The sequence below is a fragment of the Bufo gargarizans genome, chromosome 1 (assembly GCF_014858855.1).
Source record: "Bufo gargarizans isolate SCDJY-AF-19 chromosome 1, ASM1485885v1, whole genome shotgun sequence".
In the NCBI taxonomy this organism is placed as follows: Eukaryota; Metazoa; Chordata; class Amphibia; order Anura; family Bufonidae; genus Bufo; species Bufo gargarizans.
The window spans coordinates 287488740-287501654 of NC_058080.1; the positions used below are offsets into that span (position 1 = coordinate 287488740).

At 44.4% G+C, this 12915-nt stretch overlaps 1 protein-coding gene across 1 annotated transcript in view; it reads left to right on the plus strand.

Annotated features, from left to right (window-relative positions):
- Positions 1-12915, plus strand: part of DNAH6 (dynein axonemal heavy chain 6) — a 363279-nt gene that overhangs the window by 170654 nt on the left and 179710 nt on the right. The window contains exons 51-52 of the mRNA XM_044304479.1: positions 2539-2774; positions 3697-3958. Of these exons, the coding sequence (XP_044160414.1) occupies positions 2539-2774; positions 3697-3958 (498 nt within the window). The remainder of the gene's footprint in view (positions 1-2538; positions 2775-3696; positions 3959-12915) is intronic.

Sequence of the window (12915 nt, forward strand, 5' to 3'; positions counted from 1 at the left end):
CTTGGCATTCTCTTGATGAGCTTCAAGAGGTAGTCACCTGAAATGGTTTTCACTTCACAGGTATGCCCTGTCAAGTGGGATTTCTTGCCTTATAAATGGGGTTGGGAACATCAGTTGCGTTGTGGAGAAGTCAGGTGGATACATAGCTGATAGTCCTACTGAATAGACTGTTAGAATTTGTACTATGGCAAGAAAAAAGCAGCTAAGTAAAGAAAAACAAGTGGCCATCATTACTTTAAGAAATGAAGGTCAGTCAGTCCGAAAAATTGGGAAAACTTTGAAAGTGTCCCCAAGTGCAGTCTCAAAAACCATTGAGCGCTACAAAGAAACTGGCTCACATGCGGACCGCCCCAGGAAAGGAAGACCAAGAGTCACCTCTGCTGCGGAGGATAAGTTCATCCGAGTCACCAGCCTCAGAAATCGCAGGTTAACAGCAGCTCAGATTAGAGACCAGGTCAATGCCACACAGAGTTCTAGCAGCAGACACATCTCTAGAACAACTAAGAGGAGACTGTGTGAATCAGGCCTTTATGGTAGAATATCTGCTAGGAAACCACTGCTAAGGACAGGCAACAAGCAGAAGAGCCTTGTTTGGGCTAAAGAACACAAGGAATGAACATTAGACCAGTGGAAATTTGTGCTTTGGTCTGATGAGTCCAAATTTGAGATTTTTGGTTCCAACCACCGTGTCTTTGTGTGACGCAGAAAAGGTGAACGGATGGACTCTACATGCCTGGTTCCCACCGTGAAGCATGGAGGAGGAGGTGTGATGGTGTGGGGGTGCTTTGCTGGTGACACTGTTGGGGATTTATTCAAAATTGAAGGCATACTGAACCAGCATGGCTACCACAGCATCTTGCAGCGGCATGCTATTCCATCCGGTTTGCGTTTAGTTGGACCATCATTTATTTTTCAACAGGACAATGACCCCAAACACACCTCCAGGCTGTGTAAGGGATATTTGACCATGAAGGAGAGTGATGGGGTGCTGCGCCAAATGACCTGGCCTCCACAGTCACCGGACCTGAACCCAATCGAGATGGTTTGGGGTGAGCTGGACTGCAGAGTGAAGGCAAAAGGGCCAACAAGTGCTAAGCATCTCTGGGAACTCCTTCAAGATTGTTGGAAGACCATTTCAGGTGACTACCTCTTGAAGCTCATCAAGAGAATGGCAAGAGTGTGCAAAGTAGTAATCAAAGCAAAAGGTAGCTACTTTGAAGAACCTAGAATATGACATTATTTTCAGTTGTTTCACACTTTTTTGTTATGTATATAATTCCACATGTGTTAATTCATAGTTTTGATGCCTTCAGTGTGAATCTACAATTTTCATAGTCATGAAAATAAAGAAAACTCTTTGAATGAGAAGGTGTGTCCAAACTTTTGGTCTGTACTGTATATATATATATATATATATATATATAATTTATTTTATTTACATTAACACATTTCATATGATTCCATCAATTCCTTCAATCAACGAGAGTATATGCAGTGTATAGCTGAGATTTTTTTCAATTCTCGTTTACGGTACTTTGCTGGTATCCTTTTCCGTATGCAAATACAATAACCATTCTGAGTTGTAACAGTTTCATTTGTGCAGCTGCTGAATTACCAAACACTCCAATCATACCAGAGGGAAATGTCAGTATTGTATGTAAAGTCTATACCTACATTAAATGCAGCACACCTTTACCTGATTTAATATTGTTATTGACATAATATCATTTTTGCTTCGGAGGCATTCACATTTTATTATCTTGAAACATAAATGCAAATTTGGTTTCAAGACATATTCTATGCTGCTTTCCACTAAATAGTTTCATCTATATTCAGTGAGGCTCATTAGCTTTGCATTCTGCATATGAAATATTTAGGCTTCATGTGCCCCTTCTTTCTTTGCACAGAACATTCTTCTTTAGTGCAAATCATTCATAACATAGGTGAGTAGGTCTGAAATCTTATTAGCATCAGAAGCAACACACGGTTTGGCTGGCTCTTAATAGTACGCATTATGGGATAACATTGCTCAATGTGTTGGGTGAGTGGAGACTATTGATGGAATGCTGCCGCTGCCCCTGGGGGGTGCCACCGCTCCTGTTTTCTCATTAACTGACACTGAAGAAATGTATGCTATTCTAACCTGCTGCTATCTATGTACAGGTTATATTGGCTAAAGACTGTTATGTTTTATGTTTCAGGGGGGAGGGATTTGTTTGTTGTTGTGGGACAGTTTATTCTTTGACTAATTATGATTGAATTGTCTACACAATGTCTTTTTTAATCCGAATGACTTGTATCTTGTGATCTGAAGTGCACTTGTTTTGTACATGTTTTATATAAAAAAAATCTTTTAATCAATAAAAATTATTTGAAAAAAAAAGAAGCAACACACGATAGAGAGCTAAGAGATAATAATATTTTTCTATTCTACTGGATCTCCTAGGATGTATTCTTCTAAATTCATATGTCATAATTAGATTTTCTGCAGTATTTTAGACAGTTTTTAGAATAACTACGCTCTCTATGCCTTGGCAGGTGCGGCGCATTGTGAAAGAGGATGAGGCCGTTGCAAAAGTTAAAGCAGAAGAAACTCAGGCAATTGCTGATGATGCCCAAAGAGACCTTGATGAGGCAATGCCCGCTTTAGATGCTGCAAATAAAGCTTTGGACTCCTTGGATAAAGCAGACATATCTGAAATCAGAGTTTTTACTAACCCACCAGATTTGGTTATGACAGTTATGGAAGCCATAAGTATTCTATTAAATGCCAAGTAAGGAATGCAGTATTTTTTATTTTCTTGGATTTCATATGTTGGAGGACTCTAGGGAGTACTGTGCATGGAAATGCTAAGTTGATAGATTGGGGATAGTGTGGCCACAAGTTGCATCTTTCAGTGCAGGAAGATTTACTACATCCTTGCATTATATAAAAAACCTGTTCCTCTGTGATGGTGCTACAAGGGAAGTCAACGCTGGTTGTCACGTTCCTTTGGAGATAATGGCATATTGCAGAAGGTCCAAGCCTGTGATTAGCATTTCATGGAAGGAAGGGGTGGGGGGATTTGTAGCAAACTAGGATTGTCAAAAGTGAATAACCCCTTTTAGCTCACACATCCTGGAGGTATATGGTTTATTGTAAACAAAGCAAAAACAAAAAGGTCAGCTCACCACCTCTTAGCAAGACCTGTGCACGGAAGGAAGTCCTGGACTGGAACAGAAAACCACAGATATCCAGAAAAGAGAACTTTCTTCCACCAGTTGTATAAAATTCACACTTTTTATTATGACTCCTTAAAAAATCTGAGGTTCAGCACGGACACTCACTCATTCACATGGATTGTATTGTTTGAAACATGCGAGTGTCTGTGCTGAATCACCAATTTTTTTTAAGTTAATAAAAGGTTTGAATTTTATACAAGTGCTGGAAGAAACTTTTCTCCTTTCTGCGTATATGTTTCTTTATAGCAAACTTTGTATTGAGTTCAAAATCAGTGTGAACCACTATTACATTTATAGTTATAACTGCCCAATATACTGTATTCAGTAGGATAAAACACAATGCTCACACTGTATAGTAATTATCAGAGGAGAACATGGTAGCCTGTTTCTGTAAATTCCTGAATTTCAAATATTTGACCTGAATATAATTTTTTAAGTGTATTGCCATATGTTAAATTTCTAGTTATGTTTTAGGCCAGACTGGACCACTGCAAAACAACTGCTGGGAGACTCTAATTTCCTAAAAAGGCTTATGGAATATGATAAGGAAAACATAAAGCCTCAAATTCTGCTGAAACTTCATAAATATATTTCCAACCCAAACTTTATACCAGAGAAAGTGGAAAAAGTTTCTAAAGCATGCCGGTCCATGTGTATGTGGGTTAGAGCCATGGATCTCTATTCCAGAGTGGTAAAAGAAGTTGAACCAAAGAAACAAAAACTGGCAGCTGCACAGGTATGGTTATACATGCACATAAAGCAGTGTGCTACTGCATATAGTGGTTGTTTGCCTTTGCATTGCAGACACACATGGTAGCATGCACCTGTACTTTTTTATATTGCTTGGAGGGGCTTGTCTAAGGTTTTTTCATTGTACATTTGGGGGGGTGGCTGACTCAATTTTGACCTTGCACTCCTGGCCAGCTGCCCAGGGCTTTTAATCAGAATATAATTTAGCTGGATTCTATATTGCCCTGAATATTGTAGGCTTAGGCCAAGGTGATGCAAGTCTGATAGTGTAGGACCCATCTGTTGGAAGCCACATTGTTGCTGGTAGATGGATCTAACACAGTTTTGATAATAAATGTGCGCATAGAGCTTCTAATTTTCATATATTAAGTATAGAAGTAATGCAATTCAGATTTATCCAAGGTGCTGGTCTAACTTTTTTTTTTGTTGCATTAGTTAAGTATGATTGATTCAGTTTGCTCTAATCATTTTAAAATGATCGCATAAATACATTTTGCACAATATGAGTGTTATTTTCTCTGTGTACCATATACTAGGATTCTTTTGAATTTTGTGTTAGATATTTCACTACTGTCTAGTCCTTTCTAAGTCCATAATTTACAACTTCTCCTGCATGCTATAAGATGACTGGTCAGTAATGTGATTGCACATATACTGTGCAGTTCTGGTTAAAAGTGAACATAATTTTTCGAAGGACACTACAAATCTATAAATCCACAATTTCCACTACTAAAGATTTATTCAGACATAGGCAAACCCCTTCTACACGTCTGAGCTCAATTAAAAGTTTTGGCGTCCTGACAAAAGTAGTAGACATAATTTGATCCTTTCCCTGACAAGGACTTCTTTTATATGCCCTAGCAGGGTTGCGCTTTAGTATGATTTGTCCTTTCTAAAACAGCTCTCTATCTCAGGCTATATAACAGCTAGAGATATGGGCTTTAAAACATGACTGGGTGCTAGCCATGATACAGCTAGAAATAAAGTCTGGTGAGATGGGAACTCCATATACCTGCAGCCCTCACTTACTACCCAGTTTAAAAAGGTTTTATCTCCAGCTATATTTTGATTTGTAGCATGACCCCAGTTTTGTTAGTCTTAGCAGTAAAACAGGACCTGGGTTATAACTGTAGCTGCTATACAGCCTGAGATACAGCAGGTTGAAATAGCCCCCCTTCTGTTGGCTATAATATCAACCAGCGTGGAGGAGGAGAATGGTGGAGGAGAGACCATAAAAATACATAACACCAGGGGAGGGGTAACTTGGACGTTTGTGCATGTTATGTATACCCCTGTGAATCAGAGAACATACTTGCTCTTTGAGTGTCAATTATTGGGGGTATCTTTCTTCTAAAAAAGGATTTAGAAAATGAGTGTTTGCTCATCTTATCTACTTCAAAATAGGCCATTTATTGATGCCAAGACCAAGACATTTACCAGTGTCTAGACTGCGGTGTCAAATAAGTCACACTAAACATACTACAAACAAACATCATTAAAGTTTCAATTTTGCACTGTCCCTATCCTGTTCATATCTGATCTTTGATGTAAAATATGCAGACCACTTCCCTAGCAGTACCTGTTATACTCTACAGTAATATCAATAACAATTATCACAAGAGATAAATAGCTTATATATTTCTTACAGATGGAAAAGGTTTCTGTCTGTCAGAAATTTGCGCCTATTGACTGTCACCATTCTAGGGATACTAAACACAAAGTCCACACAAAAAAGAACAACCAACAAAACCTAACATAGCTTCAGCTTATTTTTCGTGTTCTTTTTTTGTCTGATATCACAATTGCAGACCATTTAAAATAAGGCTACTTTCACACTTGCGGCAGAGAGATCCGGCAAGCAGTTCCGTCGCCGGAACTGCCTGCCGGATCAGTAAGACTGATCAGGATCCTGATCAGTCTTAAAAATGCCTGATCAGTCGAAAAAATGCATTGAAATGCCGGATCCGTCGTTCCGGTGTCATCTGGCAAAACGTATCCGGCATTTATTTTTTTCCCCTTTTTTCCAGTCTGCGCATGCGCATAACTCAATGACGGATCCGGCATTCTGGTATTCTGAACGCCGGATCCGGCACTAATAGATCCCTATGGGAAAAAATGCCGGATCCGGCGTTCAGGCAAGTCTTCCGTTTTTTTCGCCGGAGATAAAACCGTAGCATGCTGCAGTCATGTCTTCTCCTCTCCGCCTGCCACACCGCCCGCCTCCCGCACCGCCTGCAACACCCCCCCTGCACCCCTGAATGATTTTATGGCGGCGGGTGGTGCAGGGGGGGTGTTGCAGGCGGTGCGGGAGGTGGGCGGTGTGGCAGGAGGGATCGCGATCCCCCGTCCGCCTCCTCTTGAATAATCATTGGTGGCCAGTGGTATACCACATTGCAGCCCCCCGACAGGATGGGGTGACAGAGGGAGGGAGCCCCCCTCCTTACCCTTCCCCGTCTGCGAAGTTGCAGATTTGCAAAAAATGTCCAAGTCCTTAAGGTGAAATAGGGCTGAGTCCTTAAGGGGTTAAAGTTCGGGTTCGTACCGAATATTAGGTTTTTTGGACCCCGGACCCGAACCCAAACATTTCCGTAAAAGTTTGGGTTCGGTGTTAGGCAATTTCTTGGCGCTTTTTGAAAGGCTGCACAGCAGCCAATCAACAAGCGTCATACTACTTGACCCAAGAGGCCATCACATCCATGCCTACTAATGGCATGGCTGTGATTGGCCAGAGTAGCATGTGACCCAGGCTCTATATAAGCTTGAGTCACGTAGCGCCGCACGTCACTCTGCTGTTACAAGTGTAGGGAGAGGATGCTTGCTGGACTTGTGATTTCAGGGAGAGAATAGGAGAGAATCTAACTCAGCGATCTACCTAGAAATAGTTGTGTGGGTGCAGGAAAAAATCGTTTTACCCTGCCCTGAGGCCATTGACCCCCCAAAAAAAAATTTTTTTTATAATTCTGTTAGGTGGGTGGCGGCTGACATTTTATGCAAGCTGAGCTTTTGGGACATTGCAAATCACCATTTTTTTGTGCAAACTACAACATCTGGATTAGTCAGTGTGCATTTAAGGGTAGAAATACACCCATCATTTTCTGGGGTTTGAAAAACACACTTTTCTGACAAAAAACACTATTTTCAGGCCTTGCAGCATCAGCACGTGTGAAATTACAGGCTTATATACTGCTGTCAAATTCAGTTGTTAAACAAACACTCGTTTGGGCACAAAAAATTTAGTTGGCAGCCTTTGATGCAAATGTCATTGTGAGATACACCCTTAATACATTTGGGTTACATTCAGAGATTTTAAATACCGCCATTTGGTGCACCAATATTGAATTCAGGCCTACGCTGGTTCAGGCCGTGTGAGATACCCCCTCTACATACAGTAATCGGGCATTTGAAATACAGCCATTTGAAATACAGCCATTTAGGGCAAATAAATATTTACTTCAGGCCTACACTGGTTCAGACCGTGTGAGATACCCCCTCTACATACAGGGGTTTGAATCAGGTATTTGAAATACAGCCATTTGAAATACAGCCATTTTGTGCAAAGATATATTTACTTCAAGCCTACACTGGTTCAGACCGTGTGAGATACCCCCTCTACATACAGAGGTTTGAATCAGGGATTTAAAATTCAGCCATTTAGGGAAAATAAATATTTACTTCAGGCCTACACTGGTTCAGGCCCTGTGAGATACTCCCTCTACATACAGGGGTTTGATTCAGGGATTTGAAATACAGCCATTTGAAATACAGCCATTTAGGGCAAATAAATATTTAATTTAGGCCTACACTGGTTCAGACCGTGTGAGATACACCCTTTACATGCTGTCGTTCTATTCTACTATTAATTAAACACCCATTTAGGGCAAGATCCTAAATTCGAAAAATATTAGGAGAGCATCAAATAAGGGACGTGGCCCAGGTCGTGGTGCTGCTGGTGGAGCTCCTGTTGCAGGGAGAGGACGTGGTCGATCTGTGCCAGCTACACGCACAAGTGAAACCCCTTCCTCAGGTGCGAGTGGGCAACAAAACCTGCAGCAGTATTTGGTCGGGCCTAATGCTGCTCTACGAATGGTGAGGCCTGAACAAGTACAGGCGATAGTAGATTGGGTTGCTGACAGTGGATCCTGTTCCTTCACATTGTCTCCCACCCAGTCTCCTGCTGAAAGACCATAGTTGACACCTGCAGCCGATGTCCATCAGTCTTTCACCTCACCCCCTTGCAAATCAGCCAAGCAGTCTGAGCCCCAAGTCATGCAGCAGTCTCTTCTGCTTTTTGATGACTCTGTTAGCAGGGTTTCCCAGGGCCATCCACCTTGCCCTGCCCCAGAAATGGAAGAGATTGAGTGCACCGATGCCCAACCACTTATCTTTCAAGATGAGTACATGGGAGGACCATCACAGCACGTCTCGGATGATGATGAAACACAGGTGCCAACTGCTGGGGCTTTCGAAAGTGTGCAGACCGACAAGGAAGGCAGGGGTTTAGACTGGGTGGAAGATGATGTGGAGGACGATAAGGTCCCCGACCCCACATGGAATCAAGGTCATGCGAGTGACCGATGTAGTTCGGAGGAAGAGGCAGTGGTTGCACAGAGCCACCAGCACAGCAGAAGAGGGAGCAGGGTGCAAAAGCGGAGCAGCCATGCTCTAGACAGTACGCCTCCTACTGCCCACCGCAGCAAGGGACCGAGCACACCAAAGCCAGCTCCAAGGAGTTCCCTGGTGTGGCAGTTCTTCAGACAATGTGCTGACGACAAGACACGAGTAGTTTGCACGCTGTGCAATCAGAGCCTCAAGTGAGGCATAAATGTTCTCAACCTGAGCACAACCTTCATGACCAGGCATTTAAGTGCAAAGCACGAGCTGCAGTGGAGTAGACACCTCAAAAACCAAGAAAGGTCTCTGGCTCCTCCTGCTTCCTCTTCTGCTGCAGTTGCAGCCTCTTCATCCACCTCTGGAGTGACAGTGCCACCTGCCACCCTGCAAACAGAGGATCTTCCAGCAACACCAACACCTGGGTCACCAAGCATCTCCACAATGTCCCACGGAAGCGTTCAGCTCTCCATATCCCAAACGCTGGAGAGGAAGAGGAAGTACCCCCCTACCCACCCGCGATCCCTAGCCCTGGGGTGGCTGTCCCACAGTACATCGTGCCCAGCCGCCACTACTTTTCAAGGCGAGCCATCCCTTCCCTACACAACCAAGTAGGGAATAAAATCAGGTGTGCACTGCGCATCGCCATCTGTGGCAAGGTGCACCTGACTACAGATACGTTGACCAGTAAGCACGGTCAGGGCCGTTATATCTCCATAACAGCACACTGGATAAATGCAGTGGCGGCTGGGCCTGAGGCGGATAGCAGTTTGGCGCATGTCCTTCCACCACTGAGGATTGCAGGACGCTTCAGTTTGCCTCCTGTTGCTTCCTCCTGCTACTCTGCTTCCTCATCCTCTACCAGCTCCTCATCCGGTCAGCGTAACACCTTCACCACCAACTTCAGCACAGCCAGGTGTAAACGACAGCAGACAGTTTTAAAACTTATCTGTTTTGGGGACCAACCCCACACCGCGCAGGAGCTGTGGACGGGCCTTGAACAACAGACCGATGAGTGGTTTGTGCCAGTCAGCCTCAAGCCCCGCCTGGTGGTGGTTGATAATGGGCAAAATCTCGTAGCAGCTCTGGGACTAGCTGGTTTGACGCACATCCCTTGCCTGGAGCATGTGCTGAATTTGGTGGTGCAGAGATTCCTTAAAACTTACCCCGATATGTCAGAGCTGCTACATAAAGTGCGGGCCATCTGTGCGCGCTGTCTGCGTTCTCACCCTGCTGCTGTTCGCCTGTCAGCGCTGCAGCGTAACTTTGGCCTTCCCGCTCACTGCCTCATATGCGATGTTCCCACAAGGTGGAACTCCACCTTGCACATGCTGGCCAGATTGTGCGAGCAGCAGCAGGCGATAGTGGATTTTCAGCTGCAGCACACATGGGTGAGTCGCTCGGCAGAATAGCACCACTTCACCACCAATGACTGGGCCTCCATGCGAGACCTGTGTTCCTTGTTGCGCTGTTTCGAGTACTCCACCAACATGGCCAGTGCCGATAACGCCGTTCTCAGCGTTACTATCTCACTTGTATGCCTCCTTGAAAAAACGCTCCTGGCGATAATGGATATGGCACAGGAGGAGGAGGAAGAGGGATCATTTCGTAGGTCATTCCGGCCAGTCATTCCCAAGTGGCTCCGAGGGTGGGTTCCTGCACCCACAAACCCAAGGTACACAATTGTCCAGCCAGGGCACAGTTCTGGAGGATGAGGAGGTGGAGGAGGAGGAGATGGAGGAGGAGGAGGAACCATGTTCACAGCAGGGTGGCACCCAGACCAGCTCATGGCCATCACTGGTGCGTGGAGGAGGGGATACAGAGGACACAGACGATGCACCTCCCAACAGAGGACAGCTTTTCGTTGCCTCTGGGCAGCCTGGCACACATGAGTGATTACATGCTGCAGTGTCTCCCCAACGACCGCCGAGTTGCCCACATTCTAACTTGTGCTGATTACTGGGTGGCCATGCTGCTGGATCCCCGTTACAAGGACAACGTACCATCCTTAATTCCGCCACTAGAGCGTGATCGTAAGATGCGTGAGTACAAGCGCACGCTGGTAGACGCGCTGCTAGTGTCATTTCCACCTGACAGCGGGAGCACAGTGGAAGCACAAGGCGAAGGCAGAGGACGAGGAAGAGTCACCAACGCAGCTGGGGCACCGCCAGCACCTCAGAAGGCAGGGTTAGCATGGCCGAAATGTGGAAAAGCTTTGTCTGCACGCCACAACAACCAGCACCACCAGCTAGTATGGAACGTCTTAGCAGGAGGCAGCATTTCACCAACATGGTGGAGCAGTATGTGTGCACACGCCTACACGTACTGAATGACGGGTCTGCCCCCTTCAACTTCTGGGTCTCCAAATTGGGCACATGACCTGAGGTTGCTCTTTACCCCTTGGAGGTGCCGGCCTGCCCAGCCAGTGTATTGTCTGAACGTGTGTTTAGCATGACTGGAGGGGGTTATCACAGGTTATATTTCCCAATGTTTTGGGGTGTACCCTAATTTTAAAAATAAAATTTAAAACCAGAGTATCAAGATAGGAATAGCGGCTGCTGCTACAGAACGAATGGATCAGGGTGCTCACCTCCCGGTCCACCCAGACCGTATGGTAGAAAAATGGAAATGGCATACCAGAATTAGACACAGATAACAGAATGATAGGGCAGGGAGGAAGGAACAGAGTGCTGATAAACAGCCAGACTCTGATCCTGCGTCACCACCCGGCTCGTCCCCCATACTTCAGAGAAATACAAATAACTCTAATTTGGCATTGAGGCCCCTAGGAATGAGGGAATCAAACTTAAAGATACGGCGAGACTCCTGTCTAGACATGGAGGCTATATGATTCCCACCTCTCCAAGGTCTCCTGACCCTTTCCAATGCAATGAACATAAGGGAGGAAGGCTGTTTATCAGCACTCTGTTCCTTCCTCCCTGCTCGGTTCTCCTCCCCTATCATTCTGTTATCTGTGTCTAATTCTGGTATGGCGGATGACGGTTAGTGTTTGCCAACTCTAGACAAGATAACCACACCTCCCAGGTGCCATTTGGATGTTTCCAATAGAAAACGCATCAAAAACGCAGTGAAAACGCATCCACACTGCAGATGCATTTTTTATGTCTTTTATGTTTTTATGCTTTTTTTATGTTTTATATATTTTTATATGAAGATTGTGCATTTTAGTTGCATATTAACTTTAGAATATTTACATTTTGATGGTTCCTTGTTAAGTTTGACCCAAGTATTGAAGTGGCTACTGAAATACATGAAAATGCATTTGCATTTTTGTTATAAGTCTGTCCTAACTAGGTTAGAGTTTGGATCATAATGAGATCAGGATTCCGGACCGAGTTTTCCATTGCTCCAATTAGCCTAGTGCCACCCAAACTTTGCCTTTGGAAAGGTATAAAAGGATACTAAGTGCTCACTGTTACCACCACTGAGGAAGGGGTGTATACCCTGAAAAGCGTCTGGTTCTGTTGGGACAGTGAGCTTTTTCTATCTGCAAGGATCTATTCACGGGATTCGTTTATTTCTGCGATTATTGCCCCTTTATGGACTATTTGAGTCACCATCTACTGTGCATTATCCTCTAATTGGATGCGCTGGAGCACACAATCCAGGATCGCATTGAGCGCTTGACACCGTACCGCAGTGAAGCCGATGAGTCACGTGAGACGTCACGTTGGAGACTCCATACCATGTGGGACGCCGTGTTGGGTAGAACGGCACTAGAAGCGAGCAGACTGTCCAGCATGTGTGACGAAGTGTGGTAAAGTATATCTGCCACTGTTATTATTACCTGTTTATCCTGCTGGGGAAGAGGGACACATCCACGGTTGTTGGGACATTATAGAGTGCTGATACAGCATTGCCGACAAGAGGCTGAAAGAGTTTGTCCTTTTATCCTGTCCTATCGGAGCATAACGCTGGGCCACAGATTAGGATTAACATCCACTCATTTCCATCATCCTTTGCAATCATTTATGGTCATTATTTGTTACTAGAGGATATACTGGGACTTTTTTCATCCAGTGTCCAGATTTACCTGAGATACTGTTTTATTGCATGTATGTTTTTACTGCTTATATGTTTATTTATTGGTCCATTATATTAAATATTTGACCTATTTACATAGCGCGGTCTATCATTTCCTAAATTTGGAGTGCCCCTCATCACTTTGCCAAAAACCAGAGTAGGCCACCTCCTCCTCCACCGTCGCTTCCACCTACACCGCCTCCTCAACCTCCTACTCCATATGGACCTGGTCCTCCTAGACCAAGATTTATTTATTTATTTTTACGTATTTTATGTTAGTTAAAGTCATTT